This window comes from Rhyacophila brunnea, unplaced genomic scaffold, assembly GCF_057557595.1.
Source record: "Rhyacophila brunnea isolate RB1 unplaced genomic scaffold, BYU_Rbru_1.0 scaffold_11, whole genome shotgun sequence".
NCBI lineage: Eukaryota > Metazoa > Arthropoda > Insecta > Trichoptera > Rhyacophilidae > Rhyacophila > Rhyacophila brunnea.
In genome coordinates, this window is record NW_028232763.1 from 33,210,444 (window position 1) to 33,232,513 (window position 22,070).

General features: G+C 35.0%; 1 protein-coding gene and 1 long non-coding RNA gene across 2 annotated transcripts in view; one reads left to right on the plus strand and one right to left on the minus strand.

Moving 5' to 3' along the window:
- Nucleotides 1–6,418: 6,418 nt before the first annotated feature.
- Nucleotides 6,419–22,070, minus strand: part of nompC (no mechanoreceptor potential C) — a 184,032-nt gene continuing 168,380 nt past the window's right edge. The window contains exons 15-18 of the mRNA XM_085960294.1: nucleotides 18,631–18,845; nucleotides 15,576–15,704; nucleotides 14,175–14,307; nucleotides 6,419–7,355 (exon numbers count right to left, since the gene is read on the minus strand). Of these exons, the coding sequence (XP_085816420.1) occupies nucleotides 7,120–7,355; nucleotides 14,175–14,307; nucleotides 15,576–15,704; nucleotides 18,631–18,845 (713 nt within the window). The 3' untranslated portion in view covers nucleotides 6,419–7,119. The remainder of the gene's footprint in view (nucleotides 7,356–14,174; nucleotides 14,308–15,575; nucleotides 15,705–18,630; nucleotides 18,846–22,070) is intronic.
- On the plus strand, nucleotides 13,302–16,257 carry LOC147078634 (uncharacterized). Its single transcript, XR_015072193.1, has 3 exons — nucleotides 13,302–13,655; nucleotides 13,703–14,471; nucleotides 15,543–16,257. It is a non-coding gene; the product is annotated as an uncharacterized LOC147078634 (long non-coding RNA).

Genomic DNA, 22,070 nt, shown 5'->3' on the forward strand with positions numbered 1-22,070 from the left:
TAAACAGACCAACCACAAGATGGAGGTTGTATTTTTATTTTACAATGAATGTCAGCCATTCGTCCAACCCAATCCTTGAACTAGTTCAAAAACAATATGCATTTTTTGAGGGTTTTAATCTGTGATATGAATTCGAGAAATTTCTTCTAAAATATTGAGAATCGAAATGAAAGTACTAAATTGGCACCGGCAATGTAGTCTAGGCTGTGCATATTTCATCAAAAGTAACGGAGAGACAGAACGTAAATCGTTTAATTCGGTTATATCCTAATTTGCTTCCTTCAAAGATTACAAATAATAATAAACAAAAAAGAAATATTAAAAAAAGTCGAAATGGATTATTTAAGAACATCTCATTTACAGAATGTTGAAAACAGTTATAAAGTATTTCTAATCGCATATTTCACTTTGAAGAAGACACTGGTCCAACCAATACTGACATACGGGTCGGAGTGTCGGACTCTTACCAAGATTAATAAACGTGCAGTCGATATATTCGAGAGGAAGGCGCTACATAGGATATATGGGCCCATACTTGAAGGAGAAGAATGGCGTATTTAGCATAATAACCTAGAGCTCTACAATTTCTTCCGAGAAGAATGTTTCTCCACATTCGATAAACTTGGCAGGCTCTGATGCACAGGCCATGTAGCAAGAATGGACAGTGCTTAACCGCTAAGGGAAATCTTAGATACCAGGCCGGACATTCGGAGGTCGATTGGTAGACCCAGAACACCGTAAGAGTGGCCGGCGCAGACATCATCAAGATAGGCGGAGATGGAAGTTAATTTACTCAACTTGATAATGTGTAATCCTCAGCACCTCAATTATTCATAAAGTAAGGGAACATATACTGCGAGATAAAGCGACAGAAGGATGGGATTTCTTGTCGCTCTTCGATAAACATTGTTTGTTAACCACAGATACAGATGTCACCTAGAAAAACATTGTAAGCATACTTAGGTACTTGTGCATACCTACATACTTTTGGAACCATTTTTCGTTACAAAAATATACTCTTCCACAATATTTCTATAATTTATATTTATAGTATATTTATAATTACGTCTGTACAATTTATAATGAATAGTATATAATTATTTAGGTAATATTATCATTAAATTTGGAACAATTGGCAACTCTTGGCCATGAGAAACTTTTACTAAAAATATGATGAATTTAATTAATTTATTAATATTGCTTGTTAAGGGGGGTGATAATACTAATAGGTTGATTATAAAGAATTTCCGGTTATTATGATTTTTTTTCTCGTCATAATATTATTATGATCCACACAAATAATGATCATATTATTATGAATTTTTATTTTAAATTTTTTCAAATAAATGTCGGTAGGTACGTACATAAGATATCTGTGATTTTAGCGCTTTTGAGAATTATTATTCTGTTATATAATATTTGAGACTTTCACGGTTGTTTGACATCGTAAATGATTTTTGAATTTTCACCACATGTACTTCTTCCTTTTTTTCTCGATGTTTCGGGCTCGTTGCAGAGGCCGTATCTTTTGATAATGGCCTCTGCAACAATCCTGAAACGTCTGAGAAAAAAGGAAGAAGTACAATGTGGTGAAAACCCAAAAATAAATTACGATATTATTTTGTCAACAAACATACATTTACTAATTTAATATTTTCAACTGAATAATATTCTGTTAGTCTTCTGTTTGTCACGATATCCATGTTCGATAATGATTAGTCTATTCTTTTACCATCAAATAAATGCTAAAATATAAGAAAGTAAATAATTTTATAAAATACCTACAATTTTAAAATGACACATTATTCAATGTAGACAGTGATATTTTTTTTTTTTTTTGACCATGTCCGATCCTAATAGTATCATATGGGCCTCCACAGAGTAGAGGTTTGTATTAACAGATTTTGTTTTTTACGAGAAATGGATGTCAGCTACTTGCTCAACCTATTTGGTCCACACCCTGACTCACTCACAAATTGAAAAACAATATGTGTACTTGCCAGACCCAGGATTCGAACCTGGGACCCACGGCGTGATATTGGTATTTTATTGGTATGATATTGGTATGAAATTAGTATTTTAAATCTTTTGAGAGTTCTTAGTCACCACCCCCCTTGAAAAAGGCAAAGAAAAATAATTAGTAAATATTTTATTGAAAAAAAGCAATATTTATAATATTGTGAAAAATACTTACAGAGCGAGATAACAAATATTTTATAGAAAATTTATTAATTGAGAATAAAATAAGACATGCGTAATTAGTTGATGTTTAAAAATTTAGAAAACTTTTTAATCAGAGGGAAGAAGAAGAATCAATTCAATCATGTAAGTAGAGTGTTCGACAGTTCTATAATAATTATTTTAATACTTTAATAACAATATTCAGAACTAATTTAAGGCACATCACTTTTAAAATAATACCTACTCATGATTCATCATTCCTCTTAAAAGATATTTCAACAATTTTTACTTATTTTAAAAAAAATATTTTATTATTTACAAAATAATAGTAAATATATTTTTTATAAATTAACATCACATTCATGGTGATTATAATTTGGTTGAAGCTGGCTACAAAATAATGTAACTGTATACCTACTTGAGTGGTAGAGACCGAAAAGTTTAACGTGAGGCTTGGCGGCGGCACTCATATTGTTTTCGATTCCAAAGTATTGTGGGAGTATTGCCAGGACTGGAAGATATTATTTCCCACTCCTTCAATAGGTATATATTTTCACAACTTTCAAATACAATGATATACATTTTTTCCCAATAACGTACGTAGGATAAATTTTATATGGCAACATTAAAATTTCTAGTGTTTTGTACCTGTCATTGCGACAACTCTTTCAATAACGTTGTTGAAGGGCCGAATGAGCTTATTTTGTTGTTTTTCTTCTTCACAGTAGGAGGTAAGATCACTTATAATCTTCCTGCTGTCACTTTTCAAAACTTTTGCCATTATTAACACGTCTAAATGACTAATACTACGCACTTTTAAGAAACGTCAAATGCTTTCAAGGTGAAGGAATTAATACTGAAATGCAAGAGGAAGGGATTCTAGTTCTTCAAGCCACCGCACATCAACTTAAACTTTTCGCACTTTATACTTGTATATTTTTTATGTACAGCCGGCCCTCGACTTTCGAACGTTCTACTTTCGCACATTTCACTATTTCATACATTTCTTAAAATTCAGATTTTTGTTGATGCTTCTCACTCACTTTCTCAAATACATAAAAGGGTGGTATTCAACTATCTCTTGACAAGTTTATAAATAAATATTTTTAAGTACACTTTTTGATGTTTTTTTTTACATCCCTCTACTTTCGAACATTCAACATTCGAAAGACATTTTCAGGTACCAATTACATATGAAAGTCGAGGGCCGGCTGTATTGCATTTTGTTATATTGTATAAGTTCTTCAACAGTGTTACTTTACGCTTGAACTATGTCATCAAAAAACGCAACTGATTCAGAATTATGTAAATGCTACACAATTCAATTACCTGCGCAAGTATACAGTATAGCAATGCAAACATTTTCATTTCGCTTCTAGTCAAAAGACTTTTATACACTTCCGTATACTTGTGGTATAAAAAATGCACTCAAGTATATAGTTACATTTGTAGCCGGCTTAATTCATGATTGTACTGGAAATTTTAATTACTGTGAGGTACCAAATTTATAATGTTACTCGATTTCAACAATAAACTAGAATTTGGCGTATGATGAATGGGAAGGCCTTCAACACAATAATTATCAGTGTCGAGGATACTTGACGATGAGGCACAAAATTTTTCTGCATTTAGAATAATCTTTAATTATTTTCACGTAAAGAAAAATATACACAGTCTAAAGCAATGGTTCTCATGTGCGGCCATCAGCGCTTTACAGAATGATATTTCAAAAATTTATTTATAAAATTTCTTAGCGGCGGTCTGCAGAACCCCTTATTTCCAAGTATATTTTAAAATCCCCGTCCCCAGTGAAAATCCTTAACAGGTTTTAAAATTGCAGTCATGATGTTTCTAAAATAATTTCAAAACTAATTAATACCCAGTCAATTATTGATTATATTGATATATTTGAATAAACCAATTGACCCCGTATCCGGAAAACGAGTGTCATCGTGATAACGCTGGTTTTTGGTAAATCGGTTTAAATTACGCGGCATACACCAATGCATGCACTCACCAAATATTTGATATTCTAACAAGAGGTGGCAGTAGACGGTCTAAACTGACTACGTATTGCACGCTGTTTATCCATAACTGAAATGCTTAACTGCCAATATCTCTGAACGGCCGTTTTCAGGATAATGCTCGTTTTCCAGATATGGGCTCAATTGTTCAAAAGAGGTCATCACACTACGTGATGTTGATATCATGGTAACATGTCATTACTATAAATAGTACCTATATTATTTAAGTACATATTTTATAATTATAATATTTGAAATATTTTGTTTATTTATCGGTAACTTTGCGATCGGGTGTTATACCATCAAAGTCCATCTTATAGTAATTAAAATTTTCAGTGTCAATGATTTTCATCATCCCATTTCTAACTTGTTGTAAAGAGAAAATTACTTAGATCGGTTATTACAACTAATGTGTGTAGTTTTGGTCTGTCTTTAGTAGGCATTGTCATATTTTATCAATATTATCAGTGTGTCTTGTAAAACTCGTAAATCTTATTTTGGGGAAAAATTACCTTATTATTGAATACGCCTCAGAGTAATAATTATATAGACAGCACCTATTTTTCGGCAAAATGAAGGCGTGTTTCTTACGAGTAACGCACAGTAGAACCTCGATTTTATTATTATCGTTATACCATTGTGTTGCTTCTCAGTACGGCTACCAAATTTAAACATAACATAGTTATCCATAATTATGTTCTACTAAAATAACTAAAAATAATAACCACTAACTTTATATTTAACACAAAAACAATAAATTTCAGCAACACATGCTCTCAGTATTTAAATGAATGTAATCCAGTCAAATCTATATTTACCGGCGACGTATTCAAAAAATATTTAATTTACTTACTCGCACTTATGGTTCATTTTTGTTCAGGCCTTGGAATACGCTAATATTATCGAATATTTACCTCTTTGTAAGATTTTTGCATATGTCTAATCATCAATCATAAATCTTGTCAAATAACAAACAAATTAGCAAATTTCGTCAATACCAGGAATCATTGTCATTATAGAACATTGAAGTTGACGGTCTTACCAAACCCACTCTTAAATCGGGCATAACACAGGATCCTACGTTTGATGTGAAGCATCGGTAACTTTTTATGACTGAGAATGTGTTCCCTGACTGTTATTTTATTTAAAGAAATTATTATATTTTTAATTAAAAAATTCTATTTAAAACAAGAGTTTGACGGTTTCTATTGTTTCCTGAAAAAAAGTTGTTTTGGATTTACAAGGTATACAAGATTGAATAACAATATTATGCCTAAATATTTGCGATACGGAATCCTATTCTGCCATATTTTGATTTAATCTTCTAACCAGATTCACTCAAAACTAATATATCACACTTATAACAAGTTAGAGCCGAGGTGGTGATTTATATTATAGTCCATGGGACATATTTATTATAATATTATCTAATTAATTTAATAGGAATTTTCGACAATATACAATATGTTCCCATTATTATTGTGAGTCCCAGCGTAGACTTAACAGGTTTCTGTCTGAGTATGTGATTTAACATGTTTAAAGAAGTTTTAACCACTTAAGGTCCGATTAAATTAAAATTTAGCTGAATTTAATATACTGGGAAGACAGTACAGAATATAATTAATTATTATAGGTACTGACATTTTATATACCTTTATATGCAGCTAGTGATTAAGTAAATAATTGACCATATATTATATAAAATGGGGTATATACAAAGAGTTTGAACTATATAGACTATACAACCACAATCATCAGTGAATTATGGGGTATGTGAGATGGACAGCCTAGATTGCATTGTAGAACTGGAGTTTCATTGTGGACAAAAAAATCAAATTGATAATTTACTGTTCAGAACCACTAGTTTACGAAACAGTTTCAGAAATTTTGCCTGAATGCAGCTTTAGAAAATTAAAATGAATTAAAAACTACCCTTAGTTCACGAATGAAACAAGAGTATTTAACGGGTTTAGCTATTTTATCAAATACTCAATTGCTAAAAATGCTAGAAATACTCAATTGCTAAAAATATTAGAACATTTGCAAATTTAAAACCTTGCAAAATTTCTTTACCTATATAGATTATAGTAAGTTTGGAAGTACTTCAAGTTAACAGCATATTTAACCAGTTCTATGCCCTCAGCGAGTTATCTCGCTCTATGAGTCCGTGATAGACATGTCGAACATATAAATTTCGCGAGTTATCTCACCCGACTTTAAACTCAAATTACTAGCCACTTTCGATTTATTTGCATAATCTAAAAAATTAAACACACAGTGACATCTGTTTGAATAATTATGTAATACTAAATCGGTAATACAGCGACTGTAGTAAGGAGCTTCACTCTACATTTAACGTGTGTCATTAAATATCTGCAGCCTGTCAGATACTGTCATAGTTAATATCGTGAAGCGTAGAAAAATTTGCATTACGTATGGGGCACATTTTTTTACTGCGCTGGTTACTAAAACATTTAGCTCTGCTTCTGCATTCAGTAAACCAGAGATATAAGTAACATTTTTATTATTTGCAAGTGAATATAATATATAATATAATGGATTCTTGCATATGTATATCATTCATTCGGTCAGGTTTCCAGAATAGTGCTCATACAAAATTCGTTTTCCATTATTTCACATATTTTATCGATCATTCACTGTATTTGTACTACATTTAACATTCGTAGTACATAGTCCAAACTCTTTGGAGAAAACATTGATAGATTCCATGACGTAGTCTGCAGTTATTTGTATAACTCGATTGGTCTTTTTTAAACTTGACTAAAACTCTAACTGCATATTATCAAGGTTACAAGAGGAAATAAATGACAAAAGTTATTTTAATTTGAAGGATGAATAATATAATGCTGGTTTTTGTAAGACCAGTAAGTTGCTGAAGAAACACAATAGAGATTCAAGGCTGCGTCGGAGCAGCAGCATTGGGTGCAGCCTCCGACATGGTAGAGACGACGTCGTCGGAGTCTCCCCTCCCGGCTCCCACGCCCTCGGCCCCGGCCGCCTCCCTCCACAGTGCTCGGTAGCGCTTGGCGATGGTGTCCCAATCAGCCACGTTCTCGATGCGGGTCGTGCTCGAGAAGCTCAGCTGGGAGCCCAGCGGACTCAGGTGTACTACGGACAGCGCTACGGATTCTGTATAAAGCCATGTCATATTATGTCATCTCAGGTTGACCTACTGCAGACTGGCATATCTAGCAGCAGTCTGGAATCCTGTTTTGCACGACGTTTGAAATTACGTCAAAAGTTCGTGCATGACAATGCAAATGTTACGAGGATTTTGACTTGTGAATTAGTATTTTACATTCATGCAGTTAGAAACTTTGGATTATTATTGTCAGATTTGAATCATCAAGCTCATCAGAACAGTGGTGAGTTGATGTTTCAAAAAAAACACTTAAACTGCCAATGAAACCCAATTTGCCATTTAAACATTACTCCGTCTCAACGAAAAACTGACCTAGGTACCCACTGTAATAAATAGTATTCCCATAAGAATTGAAATATTTAAAACTATAGATACCAAAGCATAATACGTAGTACAGTCCTACAAACTTATCTAAAGGAATGGCCAAAAATGGCACTACGAACTACCATAGGATGCCATTTTGAAAGTGTCATTCGAATGTCAGATTTTGTCCAGTTACGAGTCTCAATTGGGTAGTTTTCGACAGTGGCTCCCCCATCCCATTCTTCAGATAAGTTTGTAGGTCTGTACACATATTTTTTTTTTTTTTTTTTTTTGTGATTTTACCGAGGCTTTGACTGCGACTCGCTGTCATATCGCCTCTTCTCTTCTAGAAGGGGATCCGTCGATCAGGTCCTCACTCCTATTCTGTTAAATAACTTTACAATTTTGCCTAGCTCTTCCGTCTTACCCACCGCCAGGACACCCTTCAATTCGTCGACATTCTCATAGATATCTGCAATTCGCAGCTGTACTCTGTGAACCTCATATTTGGGGCATTGCAGTGCTATATGTACAATGTCCTCTAAAACATGACATTCATCGCAGAGCTGCGATTCGCTTCTTCCCATGAGGACATCAAATCTTTTGCCCATGGTGTGCCCTGTTCTTAGCCTCAGTATTAGCTTAAGCTCATTCCTCGTCAAAGAAGACTCTACAAACCAGGGAACCTCTCGTGGTGTTGGTAGAATCGACTTACTCCATTTCCCCTTTTCTAATGATGCCCTATGGTGAAAATCTATCCACATACTATGGCACATTTTCTTTATAGCCTCATTCCAGTCCAGGTTTTCTGGTATCCACTGATATGGTACCCCTGAATGGCCGGCTACCTTTGCCAGATCATCTGCCCTTTCATTTCCCTCAATGCCCATGTGCGATGGGATCCATTGAAGGCATAGATCTCCACCTCTATTTTTCTTGGCGTCGATCTGGTCAAGGATGTGGTATGCTATGGTTTTACTGTTATGTGAGCGAGTTGCTGCGGCAAGATGTTGTAAAGCGCTTTTGGAGTCTGTTAAAATGACAGCGGATTGCGCCGAGAAATCATCGCTTAAAGTGTATTTAATTGCTTCGTTTATCGCGATGAGTTCCGCTGTCATTATTGGTATTGCTGGGTTTAGCTTCCAGCTCTTGTTTATACCTACTTCTGGTATCACAAGAGCTGCTCCTGCTCTATTCTGATCTTTGGATCCATCTGTATAAAGGTGGCTCCATCCTGCGTACCTCTCTGTCAGCATTTTTTCGACACGCTCTCTTCCTTTATCGGATACTATGCTCCGTTTTGGTTTGTCTATTCCTTTGACCTCTAGTTGGATAACAGAGCTGAGGTCGTAGGTACCAACTGGCCTCCTCAGCGAATACATACCTAGGCATTTTGTATTTAATACCTCCCAACTTTCTGTGGCTTTTAGGATTCCTACCAGTAGAGGGAGCTTTCTTTTCTCATAGTATGTATTGCTTTCAACAAGCTCGTATAGGAGTTTCACCTTTGCCAATATGGGGTTATCTATTATAGATTTCCACTTCATCCATGTCTTGGTAGCCAGTGCCCATCTCCTGACATTCAGTGGAGGTACGCTGAGTTCCGCTTGGAGCACGTGAATGGGTGTTGTCCTGATAAATCCTCCACATATTCTTAATGCTTTGGACTGGATGCGGTCTAGCCTCACCGAATTAGTTTCGGCAGCGGAGTGGTAAAATATGCTCCCGTAATCTAATCGGCTTCTAATGAGTGCCGTGTATAACCTTCTCATATGAATGGGGTGTACGCCCCACCCACCTCCCGCCAGTACTTTGAGTATGTTCAGAGGTTGTGTCAGGCTATTCGCGCAATGACTAATATGATGCTTCCACGTTAGTCTATAGTCCAGGTTCATACCTAAAAATTTATAAGTGTCTACTCTTTCTATTATAGTGCCGTCGATTTTTAAGTTAAGCTGGTTTTGTCTCTTGCCTCTGGCAAAAAGAACCACCTTAGTTTTGCTGGGAGCTACTTTGAGGCCTCGCGTTTCCAATAATAATTTCATTTCGTCAAGACTCTTCTGCATTAACCTTTGACATTCATCTACTCTTTTTCCCGAACAAAAAAGTGCAAAATCATCTGCATATTGTACAATGTTGACCCTTGTTATTAACTTTAATATGTCAGTTGTAAGAATGTTGAATAGTAATGGGGATAGGGGGTCTCCTTGCGGAAGGCCTCTTGAGCATACCGTACTCTTCTTTTCATTATTAATGCACATGGTGATTTTTCTTTCATTTAAATACTGCTTAAGATATTTAGTGATCTTCCCACCGATTCCCCATTCATTCAACACCCTTGACACTTCTTTCACATGCACATTATTATATGCATCCTGGATGTCCAGGAATGTTGTCAGGGTTACTTCGTTTTTGACCTGTGCTGCATTGATGTCTAGTACTAGGTTGCCTATGTTCTCCAGAGTCGACTTTTGCCTTCTGAATCCCGTAGTATTGTGATGAAATAATTGTTTTTTCTCTGCAAACCATTCGATTCTTCTTGCAATCATCTGGTTGAACGTTTTGCACATGCATGATATGAGTGCAATTGGTCTGACTGACGACACTAGGGTAGGATCTCGCCCTGGTTTTAAGATTGGGATAATCATCGTTTCCTTCCATTGCCTAGGGACTTTGCCGGTTTCCATGATTAAGTTGAATATCTCCACTAGTTTATTTTTTCCGATCTCTGGCAGCTGAGCGATCATGGAATATGAAACTTCGTCCATGCCGGGGGCAGTGTCTTTATTTTTGGTTACTGATCTTAGTTCCGCCACTGTAAGAATTTCATTCATTGTATCATTAGGATTATATGTTTCCTGTTCTGCGATTTCTTCCTTCGTTTCGTCACTTTTACTTGCTAGTTGTTGAAGGAGGAGTGACGCCATGCTTTCATCCAGTTGATTTTTGAATTTGTTTCCCGATTTGCCCTTCATCCACCTCATTTTTCTCCACATTTCTGAGTAGGAAGTCTCCGAGTTGACGGAGTCACAAAATGCTTTCCAACTTTCTCTTTTGGCTTTTAGGATTACTTTTCGAGTCGTGGCTTGCTTTTTCTTTAGTTCTAGGTAGTTTTCTGTTGAACTGATTTTTTTGAAGCGAGTATAGGCAAGCCTTCTCTCAGCGATTGCCTTTGATACTTCGGAGTTCCACCATGGTTTTGGTCTAAAGTTTGGGTGACTGCATACTTTGAGTCTCGGAATGCTTGAATTTGCCCCATTATTCAATATTGCCTCCAATTTATCATACTCTACTTGTACATCTCTGGTAGGTTCTGTAAGTCTGTCTATGTCATTTGAGATTATTTCTCGATATTGTTCCCAGTTTGCTTTAGGGTAATTTCTTCTTGGGATGATTTCTGTTTGGCATTGATTTTCCACAAACTCGATGATAATGGGTAAGTGGTCACTGCCCATCGTATCGGAGTCTATTTTCCAATCGGTTTCCAGTACCAGCTCATTGGAGATAAATGTTATATCCGGTGCCGCTCCTCTCTGATTTGGAGGGGCGACCCTGGTACTTTGTCCATTGTTAATCGCTACTAAGTCAGAGTCAAGGCATACGTCAGCGACATCCTCTCCTCTTGCGTCTCGAAGTATATGATCCCACATTGGGTGGTGTGCATTGAAATCCCCACCCATAATTGATCCCTCTCCCATTTGATCGAAGAGCCTGCTCCATGCGTTTTTCCGAATGGTAACATTGGGTTTACAATATATTGCTGTCACTGTTTTTAGTTTTTGTGTCCCTCTGATTTCGACTTGACATGCCTCCAGTTCAGTTGGAAGGCCTTGTAGGGTCTTTTCTTTAGACGCCAGTGTTTTATGCACCAGAATCGCTATTCCTCCGTAACCATCCCCTCTGTCTTTTCTATACATCGTGTAATCATTGAATTTTAGATAGTCTAATTCAGACCTCAGCCAAGTCTCTGAGATTATTGCTATTGAAATTTTTTGTCTTATTAAGTAGAGTTCTATATCATCCTTTTTTTGCTTCATACTTCTGGCATTCCATTGTAAAATCCTAATTTGTTTTTTATTATCCATTTTGCTCCAGAACCTCCCCTAGAATTTCCTTTAAGTGTCCTTCTTTGAATTGTTTGCATACCCAGTCCACTGCTTTCATTATTAGTTGTTTAATGATCTGCTGCCAGTCTCCCCCTTTCAGCAAGACTTTCATAATTTCTCCCATCGCGTTAACCTCTGTCTTCCCCTTTGAATTTTTCTTATTTTTTGTAGGCTTTACGCTACTACCTGTAGCTATTATTGTTGAGCCTGAAGCTTCTACCACCGCTTCTTCTTTCTTTTTGTTTTCCTTAGTTTTTTGAATTGTTTCGCTTTCATCTCTTCCTACGATTTTTTTTTGTTTTAATATGTCAGCATAGCTATTATTTAACATATTTTTTTTTGCTTCCTTGAAAGGTATGTTCATTTTTTTCATTGCTTCTTTGCAATTCTTTTCCTCTTGCCACTTTGGGCATTTTTGGCTGTTTGCCGCGTGGTTACCTTTGCAATTGATGCACGTAATTTCCTCATTTTTTTCGCAGGTTTTGTGGTTTTCACCACACTTAGGGCACGTTTCTACTGTACGTCCGCAATTGTTCGCAATATGCCCATATCGCCAGCATTTATAGCATTGCATAACCCTGAATACATACGGCTCTACAGCAAAAGAGACTCCATATATGTAAATTGTTCTCGGCAATATTTTCTCCCCAAATTTAATACTAACTGACGAAGTCTTTGTCAGCTCTCCTGTATCACCTTTTCTTGTCAACCTCTTAAGGTTGAATACTTTTGCATCACTTTTGATTTCCATTTGCAGTTCTTGGAGGTCCATATCAATATCGACTTTTCTTATTACTCCATAAGAGCAGGAGTCATTCTCTTTGGTCACAAAACCGAGATCTTTGAGTTCTCCAGCTTGTTTCACTTTATCTGCTTCTTTTTCGTCTTCTACTTGGATGTACGTCTTTAAATTTTTATTGTAAATTTTCTGTACTTTTACTCCTGCCTTATGAAGCATCTGCGCTATTTTCAACTTTAATGGAATTTTACTTCCCGTCGCTATCATGACGATGTTTTGGTTTCCCTTTGGAGTGACCCCAGAGTCTCTTCTGGGTTTTTTTCCAGAGGTCACCGTCTGCCATTCTTCTTCTTTTTCTCCAACCACTTCCTCTTCATCATCGTTTCTTTTCTTCTTCGTTTTTTTGGTTTCATTCACTTCCATTGTGGTGTTTTCCATTTTATTGTTTTTGCCGTTCACGCGGTCTTAGAATTCGCGCAACAGTGTGAACAAAAAACAGTGTGGACAACCCCTCGCTTCACAGCGTTTGACGCACTCCCCGCACAAATTGCACTATCCGTGCAACAATAAATATTTTTCACTTTTTCTCAAGCACTGGCACTGATTGTCAAAATCACATGGGACCACACATGTTGAGTTTATTGGCAAATTCATTTACAAACAATATTATTTTTGTTGTATCCCGTATTTATAACCGTTCGCGAGTAACCAAGCGAATAGCGACACGAATACGCAAGCGAAGTTGTACAACCTCACTCCACCGCTGTTGGCTTCCGACTGGTCTGTACACATATTGTGTTGCATCATCATGCATTGGAAATTATAATGATAATCACAAAGGATCCATTTTGATTGTAATATATTCTTAATATATAATTTTTTTCATTTGACCATGTCGATCCTAATATGTTTGTATTGTATTGTAAAAAAAATGAACCTGAGTTCATTCTTTATCTATTAGGTTACTCTGACTCCAAGCACTAATTGAAAAACAATATCGACTGCTTAATCTGCAAACCAGCCAACTGCACTTTTGACCAAAAATGACATTTTGATGGTATTTTGTTATAAAGCATGTTTTCTATGCTCACATAAAATTTCAAACTACTAAACTTATAAATAAACAGCCAACTACACAGGTGTCAAATTTCCAATATCGTAAATGGAACAACTCCGAACTACACAGGTGGCAAATTTCCAATATCGTAAATGGAACAACTCCGCTCTTTATATAAATGTTATTTATATATAAAAGGGAAGCTAAAATAGTGTATTAATTCATAGTGCAGCTTATTTATAGAAGTGTATTTTTGGAATTGTTAAATTCCACTCGATAGTTAAATTATTATGTTTTTTCTTCTTCCTGAACAATTTGCCCAATTTGCAGTTTAAGCAGTTGATATGTGTATTTGCCAGAATTCGAATGCCTGGGACCCATGAAATTATAAGCCGACACGTAAGCCGCTCGGCCGTCGTGGGCCTTCTATATTAATATCGAAATTCTCCAAAAAATCAAAAAAAATTACGTACCGCAGTTGTAATTTAAAAAGTTTATAACTGATCTTATAGAATGAATTTTTTGGTTAAATTTAACAATATTACATTGGCATAACTAATTTTATTATACCCCGTTATAATTATGTATATATAGTATTTACCTTTTGGTGCTACTTGTGTCTTCTTGACTTTGGAGAGCCACTTGGCACCGGCCTTGGTTCTTGCGCTCATCTGGTTCCTCTGCATCCCGATCAAGTGGACGAGACTTGGCCTTTTCCGTTTCGCCATGCGAGCCTGCATACACATAAACAATTATTAAGATTTATACAAGGTAAGTCGGAGAAAGATGCCTAATTTATTGGATTTCTGATTGTATAATATAAATATTCTAGAAAAATGTGTAAAAAAATAAAAAAAGCTAAAAGTGTTAAATTATAGTTTTTATTACTCCCTCTACTGTACGACAACATTATTTAGGCAACAACAGGAAGTCGCTCTTATCGCGTATAGAATATTTCACAGTGTTGTCATTTTTTGAGAAAACATATCCCGCGAAATTAGGTTTTTAGTTTATATCAATTCTATTCTCAGTAAGTTTATAAGTACATTAATTTATAAGTCTAATTATTGTTCAATAAATATCAATAGAATTTTTTTTTCAAATAATTTCACCTCTTAATTATTACTATTATATTAGGTTAATTAATACAGCGTAATTATTGAATTTGGAAGGAAATGTATCATTGAACCCACATTAACTGATAATATTGCTGCAGGTATTTATTAATTAAATAACTAGAACACAAATTATGACTAAAAAACAAGAAGTAGAAAGATATAACATATTCAATATTATATTGATGACCCAATCACATGTTTTATAATTTACAAATGATGTCTTTATATCGTATTTTTAGTAAAATTGTTGTAGAAACACATACTGTGAAAATAATTTTCTATAAATTAAATTATATCCACCTTACATAAATTTTAAAACAATATGTACCTACTTATCGGTTTAAAAATTAGGAAAATAATTAGGAAAAAATAGGACAATTCATTATCTAACTAATGATCATTTATACTTAATTATTATACGTCTAAAAATATTAATAAAATAGATTACGATACACATAACTTTATAATATACAAACATAATTTCCAGTATTTGGGGAAATATTTCTAGTATTACAACACTGAATTTTGACATACCTGACATGACAGGAACCCGTCAAATGGGCTTGTTGAAAGTATTGTATGCCTGTTGCCTTTTAAATACGACTCTGTTTCTTCTTCGCAATAAATCAAAAGTTTACTGATAATAATTCGAACATCATTTCGTATTGTTTTAGACATCTTTTGAATATAAAAAGCTTCAAATTACGTAAATTGATAGATGCGTCCAATACGAAGTGTCAAAAATGTAATGAAAAATTTGGGGGCGTTCCTAATTTGAAACCGGAAGTTCGATTAGCTGTACGTAGTTCACAGATTTGCCACGTAGCCAAGATGAAGTTGCCGGACAATAGTATAGTAGTTTAATCTCCTTGAATTAATAATACCTTGCACAATGCTATGAGATACATCAGCCACGTGGTGACAAGATTCAGCGGTGAAGGAGCCGTCGTGGTTCGGTGCATGTTCCTGATCAACTTGGATAGCCCGTACTTCCATTCAATGTCAGATTGGGCCTGAAACGCATGTTATGTTTAGTATTCGTTTACAGTAAATTTATTCATTCGTCAACATAAATGGCTCTAGGATCTTCCGAGAGGCATTGTCTTTTCTGATATATTATGCTTTGTAGACAGTCTTAAAATGGCCTGTTTTACAATGGCTGGTTGATTAAGCAATTATATTTATATTCAAATTTATTCATATTGGAATTCATTCACATTCGAATTTATTTATTTACCCAAAGCGAATATTACATTTATCATAAGTAACATCGTCATTGAACTGTTAAAACCTCCAATGTGACAAAGTTGAAATTTTACAGTAGAGACAAAAAAATGCTCTATAAACAGATACGTGAAGGTAAACTTTCAATTATATTATTTAGTTTTAGTCTACGTATAACTTGATTTATTATGCCGTGGTGTTTATAAATTTTCAATTGATATAAATGAAATGGTAATATTATATAAAAATAATTTTGGTAAAATTGTCACATTGAAGGTTTCAACATTTTGACAATATTATAATTTCAAAATATTCACAAAATGACATGTAAAAACAAGACTTAAACAAAAACAGCATAATAAGAAAAATATATTCAAAATCAATATAAAAAAAAGTATTAAGAAATACACCTAGTGAGCTAAAAAAAGGTATTGCCCTCTCTATTGGCATCACTAATGACAGGTTAGTATGTACTGCACTTTGGGAGAATGAACAACTGATGCTCCCGATGTCTAAGATAGTTATCAGAAAGATTGGCTGGGTTCAACTTTGGGAAAATAGGTAGTCCAGTTATGTTCTGGATTAATAAATTTATGTTTAATGCGGCGAGGAATTGAACCAAGTAAAATCTTGAGAGATATTCCAGTTTTTTGACAACCCAACAAATCATTGATATTAATTAATGATTGGTTAGAGTAAATAATAATGTAAAGGCTGTCTATAAGTGTCTAGATAGATACTTATAATTCGCATTAAAATATTTTATTTAACGTGCTAACGTGTAATTTATGGCGTTTCATATTTGACACTTTCGTTTCCTTTTTTTAAAATTTATTTTCTCTGTCGAGAATGGATAATTTATTTTGAGATAGGTATCTATTAATGAAAGGTTTAAAGTCAATTATCTCAAAAATTAATCGACTACACCCATGTTTTTTGCAATATTGTATCTGGAAAGCAATTTCCATTATGCGATATCACGCATCGGGAATTTATAGCAATATGACCTTTATTGTAATGGCGTTAGAGCAGTATTTCTAATGTCAATGTTCATTTGAGCGAACCCGTTCGAACCGAACCATTCGGCAGATCCAACAAAAAGCATCAGGAATTTATAGCAATATCACCTTTATTGTAATGGCGTTAGAACAGATTATGCCATTTGGCAGACCCGACAATAAAGTGAGTGTCATTTTTTTTCCAGATGATTCGTCCATATTAATGTCATTGCTGGAAAGCAACTATGAAAAATCTATCGGTGAAGGTTACAGATTGATAATATCATTAGCAAAATGCTAATGTTTTTTGGAAGAAGCTTATATAGACTAATAAGGAACCATGGTTTCAAGCACCACAAGAAGATGAAACTTTAATAAATCGGGACCAATAATGTGGTCTATAAGCTGTGTTATACAGGCGGCCCTCGACTTTCGCACGTAATTGGTTCTTGAAAATGTGTTCGAAAGTAGATGGAAGAAAAAGATAACATCAACAAGTGTACTTTAAAATATTTATTTATCAATGGGTATAGGCGTTTTCTTCATAAACTTGTCAAGAGATAGTCGAATACCACCCTTTCATGTATTTGAGAAGGTGAGCGAGGAGCAACAAAAATCTAAATTTTAAGAAATGTACGAAATAGCGAATTGTGCGAAAGTAGAACGTTCGAAAGTCGAGGGCCGCCTGTAATACGAAGTTGGAAACGGACAGACAGACAAAACACTCTTCTATTAATTAGTATATAGATTATAATTTTGTATATGAGGCTGTTGATAATAAATTTTTGAGGAGATTATGTTTTATATTTTTGTACGAGGGTAATTAATATACTATACAGTTCTTGAGTAGGTATGAAATTATATATAAATAATTCAACTAAGTACCAATAACCAATATTCAATTATAAATTTTACAATTGTTTTCATTTTAATATTATTAATACTAATTAGAAGAACTAGAAGTTTTGATTATATTTGAAGACGCTGGGATAAAATACTGTCAATCCTTATTTTGGTTAAAGTTCAGTTGAGTATGCAATCTATGAGAGTCGCCTATAAGCTCTTTATCAAAAAAGTTGATTCAAAATTCGGTTGACAATGGTGTTCTGACTATGGTAAATATTTGAAAACGTGTCAATCACAAATTATTGGTGGTCACTGAAAAACCAGACAGTCCACACAGGCAACTAAATTTTAATAAACGCGTTAAGCCAGATATTTAGCCAGACTTATTTAATTTGACTGATAATATTTTATCCGGGCCCTTCATTTGTTGTTTAGCAATCAACACAGATTATGTTGTAGGAAAAAACAGTATTGCTGGTGAATAATTGAGGGACCGAGGATGAAATAGGTAGAAGTTATAATATATAAGTAAACAATTAGTTAGGAGTAGTTTTCATGCCATCACATATCTATTTTTGCATGAGTAAAGACTCAAACGTGTAACTGTTTTGTATCAAAAGTTATAAGCAATATTATGTGAAATGCTCTCAGGAAAAGTGCTGGAAAATATTGATATTGAAGTTAAACATGGTCACCTAATCACATGAATTTTTTAAATCCTCGGTTCCTCAATTTACCATTATTTAATAAAATGTTGTATAAATATTTTTCTGAGGAATCTTGAATTCAATTCGAGAATGAGGCGGTTAGTATGTTCTGTAGAAACCAGCGCATCCTTGTCGGGAGAGGGAGTCGGCAGGGAATAAGTTACCTGTATCCTCTGGTACGTGTCAGACATCATGGCAATGAGCAGATTGATCAGTACAATCACGGACACCAACATATAAATTCCGAAGATAATTTTGTAAAGATACTCCGTCCAATCGGCCTGCTCGCCCTTCGGCACGATGCGCGTCTGTTCGGTGGTGGTCTGGCCGAAGACGGCGAAAAAGAGCAGCTCGAACGACACGATGGGGTTCATTTTCACTGTAATCAGAGAGGAGGGGGAAAAGAGAAAATGAAAGCGGTCCATTTACCTGTATGCGTTGGTAAGTGTCTGACATCATAGCAATGAGCAGGTTTATGAGCACGATCACAGAGACCAACAAGTAAACGCCGAAAATCACTTTGAAGAGGCTCTCCGTCCACTCAGGCCGCGATTCGGGTGAGATGTTGAGATCGTCGGGTGTCGTCTGGCCGAACACGGCGAAGAACAACTTCTCGAACGCCTCCACCGGAGTCATCCTGACTGCGAACGGGCAAAACGCCACACGACGGGGCATGAGTTCCTCACTCTCGAGGAGAAACGGATGACAAACAAGCAAGACACGCTCTAACACAGACAGACGGGATGCTCCAAGACAACACTATGAAATCATAATTGATAAACGGTAAAAGAAAACATAAAACAAACCAGCCAAAAACAAGATAAGGATGTTTCATTCCCAAACGACAGACAAAGAAAGAAAGCGTGAAAGTAAAAGATAAAGGGCAGCTCCGAGGGGGGAAACATTCCGGGAGACGCCTCGGAGACCGCGGTTACCGGGCGGATCATGCTACCTGCAAGGGAAGGGGAGAACGGAAATGAACATTCAATCGGCCGACAGGACAGTCCCGAGAGGCAAAGAAAAAAAGCCACACATTCTAAGTCAAGACACTAACAAAACGAACAAACGCTTATTTTTCTAAACATCGACAGTCAATGACGCACGGTCAAAGGAAAGGAAACGAATAAGAAACAACTCCATGCTCAATGCTGTGATCATTCATGATGATGGTCATTCGACGCGGGATGCAATTATTGCGGCAGCGTTATGGATTCTTCGGAAAGCATTCATTCGGGGGCGCAATCCATAACGGTCACGATCTGTGGTGAAGTGGGTTGCTATACTTTTGGTTTGGGTTCAGGTTTGGGTACAGTGAGCACGGTCGCATTCAACATCAATCTAGTGTCCGGGGTACGTGCCGCAGCGCACATCGAAACATCCAAATATTCCATGTCATCATCAGTAGGTCCGTACAGACCTTTCAACAAGGTGTCAATTAGTGTGTGCATGTACTATGAGGCAGTTCTATTGATATCTAAAGGAGTCTACGCAGTGAGGCCAAGCGCCAAAGGAAACGGATTTACTCTCACTCATTTTGATAAACAATGTATGGTTACCATAAATACAGATGCCAGTTCAAAATCACAACACGGCAAAAATAGCAATACTCTTTAGACAGTGTTAAATTAATATTTTTGTCCTAATGCAAATATGGGTCTCCACAGAGCTGATCGTTTAACCTATTGGTTTGCTCTGGAACACATTTTGTGTGCTGCAACATGTAAATTTGATCTAACCACAGCTTTAGAGACAAGAATTCTGCCTATTATTGACTGCACTTATTGACTGTATAAGACAGTAGAGATACTTATATTTTCTAGGGAGAGAATGTAGAGAAGATATTGTTTTTAAAGAAAAGCAATTTTTCTGATACTATACTTTTCTATTATTTTTCTTTTCAACCCCTAAATGCAGTTTATTTCTGTTGCTATGGTAACTGATGCAATAAGAAAATAGAAACATAAACGTCAATCAATTCTTTGTTTTTTTTGATAATACCATAATAACAGCACATTGACTATCGAATGTGAGTAAATCTTTATTTTTGGGCGCTCGGTTCCACTGCGTACACACCCTAAGTTGGAAGTCTTTATTTTCAATCATAAATAATTAGCATGCCTATAATAATTTTAACGTTTCAAGATTATGGTGATACATTTCAATTATTTGATTTGACTAAAATGAAAAAAAAAAAACTTTGCATGACAAAGGTCGGAAGCTCGTTAAAATGGTTATTATTCAAAATGGTGGTTATTAAAAATAAAATTGTAATTTACTGCACTAATTGTAAGTTGAAATAATGGTTTCTAATAAATTTATTGTATTCTTCAAACACTTGTAACTTTTAATATTAATTAAAATCAAAGTTGTGCTAAATCTAGTAGATACTTACATGTTCTAATTAATAATTATGATTTGATTTGTTCTTCTTTTGAATAACATAAAAAACATAAATAATAAAAGAATATAACAATTGAAATAAAAAAAAACTAAGTCAAAAGCAATGAAGGTTTCATACTACCTATAACAGAACACAATTATAGAAAGAGATTTATGTATTTAGAGTTGAAGCATTTTGTTGTTTATGGTTTTAAATATTTTGTTTCTCAATTATTACAATTTCAAATTATTATACTTATTACAGGTAAGATTTTTCTATGGATAAAAAAAACTAGTAAGTATGTATATCTTTTGTTCGGGCAATGATTCTCATATACATATTTTTTAATGACAATCCAATTATTGTTCAATGACGTTATATGAGAATGATATAAGGTTTTCATTATCTTTTTAAGTTTTGGAAAAAATAAAACATGTTTTATTTTCACAGCCATCATTTTGACAAACTTTACTATCCACATCATCGTCAAGTCAGAGAACATGAAATATGCTTTATTAATTAGCTTTATTTTTACAAGGATTGGTTACTAGCCATTCCGTCAACCATTTTTATAAGATATGGGAAGAAGGAAGTGGAAGGGAAGAATGTCATAAATACCCATACTTTGGATTTAAAGAGACATTAATTTAAAAAAAAGAAGCAAGCGTTATAACAAAGCTCTGTATTATGACGGGCAACAAATATTGATTATGAACAAGGACAATAAATGATTTGTGTACCATTGTGTCTTAATTATTAAAATTTTAGCGTATATTCAAAGTATTAATAATTATTAAAGGTTAATATAAAAATTAAAAATAAGGACTTCCCCAGGATCGCATCGAAGTACAGCATTCTCTATTCATTTTGCACCGGATGCGTTAATATTATCTATGGTTGTTTGTAGTATTTGGTGGTATTAGTAAATTGGATGCGGGTGATGTTTCGGTGTGCGTTGCGGCCTACCTGCTCCTCATTCCCTCTTTCTCTCTTGTAAACTTACTCCCTTGTCTGTGTTTCCGTCGGTAGCTATCTGTGTAATAACCCTTTTTTTGCGGGGTGTCAATCCATTCGACATCGGTGGCCAAGCCTCGCCTCCTTCGTTCCTGGCCTTCATCATCTGATGCACAAGTCATTCATTAAATAATTGCCATTTATATCTATCACACACCCCATTTTTTATCACATCACAGAATCAATGTTCCATTCCATAATATTATGAAA